The sequence below is a fragment of the Mesitornis unicolor genome, unplaced genomic scaffold (assembly GCF_000695765.1).
Source record: "Mesitornis unicolor isolate BGI_N332 unplaced genomic scaffold, ASM69576v1 scaffold4240, whole genome shotgun sequence".
In the NCBI taxonomy this organism is placed as follows: Eukaryota; Metazoa; Chordata; class Aves; order Mesitornithiformes; family Mesitornithidae; genus Mesitornis; species Mesitornis unicolor.
The window spans coordinates 28,169-30,160 of NW_010160103.1; the positions used below are offsets into that span (position 1 = coordinate 28,169).

A 1,992-nucleotide genomic window follows, 5' to 3' on the forward strand; every position below is an offset into this window, starting at 1 on the left:
TTGACAATGTAAACAAAATAAACTCTACATCTGAAACGCCCCCTGTGCCTGCTCTGTTGCTCAAGATGCGCTCTGTGGCAGTCCTTTTTTCAGCAGGGCTGTGAGATAGCTGCCCAGCTCTTCGTCCTAGAGAGAATCAAGAGAGATGGGATGAGAGGAGCCTTCTGTGGGACTTGCCCTTTTGGGGCAAGAAATTTGACTCTGGTAAATAATTAGACTGAAATAAGTCTTGGGTGTTTTAATGTCGAGTGTTTTGTTAGCAGCGTTCAGAAATGGAAACCAATCCAGTTAGCACAAACGTATTTTTGGGTGTTCTTTAAAAAATACAGAATAGAAATGTAAATAATAACGTGTAATCTAAATGTAAAGCTCCATTTGTCACAGTAGGCGTCACGCTGTCCCTCCACGCGTTCCCACCTGGTAAGTCCAGGACACGAGCAGAACTTTGGTTCCTTGATCCTCTGAGTGTGCTGTGGCTTGGATGAGAATGGACTCGACTGTTATGGACCCGTCAGGGAGGTGCTGCACCGAGTAATCCTTCAGGATCCTGGTAAGAGATGACAGGGTTGATTCTGGATGGAACTGCACAGGAGCCGGAGGTTGGATCACCCCCTGCGTCTCCGATTCCCCAGCACCAGTGTGGTGTCACTGGCCAAAGTGACAGCAGCAAACCACAGCTCTGCTGTGTCCTCTGGGCTGCAGAGACTTTTCTCACAACTCTGGGGCTGGTCTGGGAGGCCAGAAAGGAGGGGGAAGCATTTGTAGTACCTGTAATGACAACCCCCAGTCCATTCCTGGGGGGAGAGGAGTGGACTCACCCTTTGAGGTGGTTGTACACACGAAGCACAGTCTCGTGTTCTTTCCGCGGATCCTGGATGTGAACACGGCAGGTGAAGCGCAGCTGATGTTCTGCCAGCCCCAGCTCCTTTAGCGCCTGCTCGGGGGAAACCAGGCGGAAGCTCTGCAGAGAAAAAATACGCATCCCTTAGGAGCTGTTCCTGTGCGCCTCCTGCAGTCCTCGCTGTGGGCAGCTGTACACGGGCACTGCAGAACGCCTGCAGGTAACATCACTCCTCTTCGGTTCACATTTCATTTACTCCTGCAAGCAGTAACAGACGTGAGGAAACGATGGACAGCAAAGGCAGAGGTAGGACACTGGGGTCCTTCCATGAAACTAGGACTGCTGTTCTTTTAGTTTCTTGTTCACATGGACCTCACTTATGAATTACAACAACACGTTCAGAGAACAAACACACTTTTTTTTACTTACATTATCCTTCATGATTAAAGTGCCATGCATTAGCTTTGGCTTCTTGGCATCTGGTAAGAGACCTAAAACAACGGAGGAGAAAGATGAGATGGTTAATGCAGATGTGCTGACTTTAGTACTGCTCTGGCAGTGAATACATTGGGGTTCTGAGTCCCTGCTGAGGTTCAGAGAGAAAGAGCTGACACCTCAATCTCCTGTTAGTTAATGAACATGGTGCTGAAAGCATTACCTGTGCTCTAGAAACGTTTAAAACATTATTAGTAACTGAGAACAACTGTATCCTTTCCCATAAGCCGCCTTGATTTGAGAGGCTTTAGATTTATAATAAATTTAATATACAAAAATAATGTCAGTGTTTAAAGAGCTGGGTAGGCAAGGCTTTAATAGGGAGTGGGCACTGAGCAGCAAACAAGTGTTTAACCATAACAAATGTTGCTGTTTTACGGGAAGTCACCACGGCTACCAATGGTCCTGCACCGCTGCTTGCACTCAAGACAAGTGAAAATAAAAATGCTGTTAAAAACGTGTCACCTATGGCTGTTTCTCTCTTCAGGAGGCCCAGGGAGATGTCCACGGGAATGCTGGGGTTGGTGAAGATTGTCGTGGTCTCTCCGTTTGCTGGCATGAAACAGTTCACGTCTGCAGGGAGGAAGGGAGGGAAGGAGTGATTTGCAAACTTAATCCAGGCAGGCTGCTTAGTTCATGAACCTGCCACTTTCCCT

The 1,992-nt window shown here is 47.7% G+C and overlaps 1 protein-coding gene across 2 annotated transcripts in view; it reads right to left on the reverse strand.

The window, feature by feature from the left end:
• Positions 1 to 1,992, reverse strand: part of CPSF3L (cleavage and polyadenylation specific factor 3-like) — a 9,239-nt gene continuing 7,247 nt past the window's right edge. For both annotated transcript variants that reach the window (XM_010188700.1, XM_010188692.1), the window contains 5 exons: positions 1,802 to 1,909; positions 1,271 to 1,332; positions 819 to 961; positions 418 to 547; positions 1 to 126 (listed from right to left, as the gene is read on the reverse strand). In XM_010188700.1, coding sequence (XP_010187002.1) covers positions 61 to 126; positions 418 to 547; positions 819 to 961; positions 1,271 to 1,332; positions 1,802 to 1,909 — 509 coding nt within the window. In that variant the 3' untranslated portion in view covers positions 1 to 60. The remainder of the gene's footprint in view (positions 127 to 417; positions 548 to 818; positions 962 to 1,270; positions 1,333 to 1,801; positions 1,910 to 1,992) is intronic.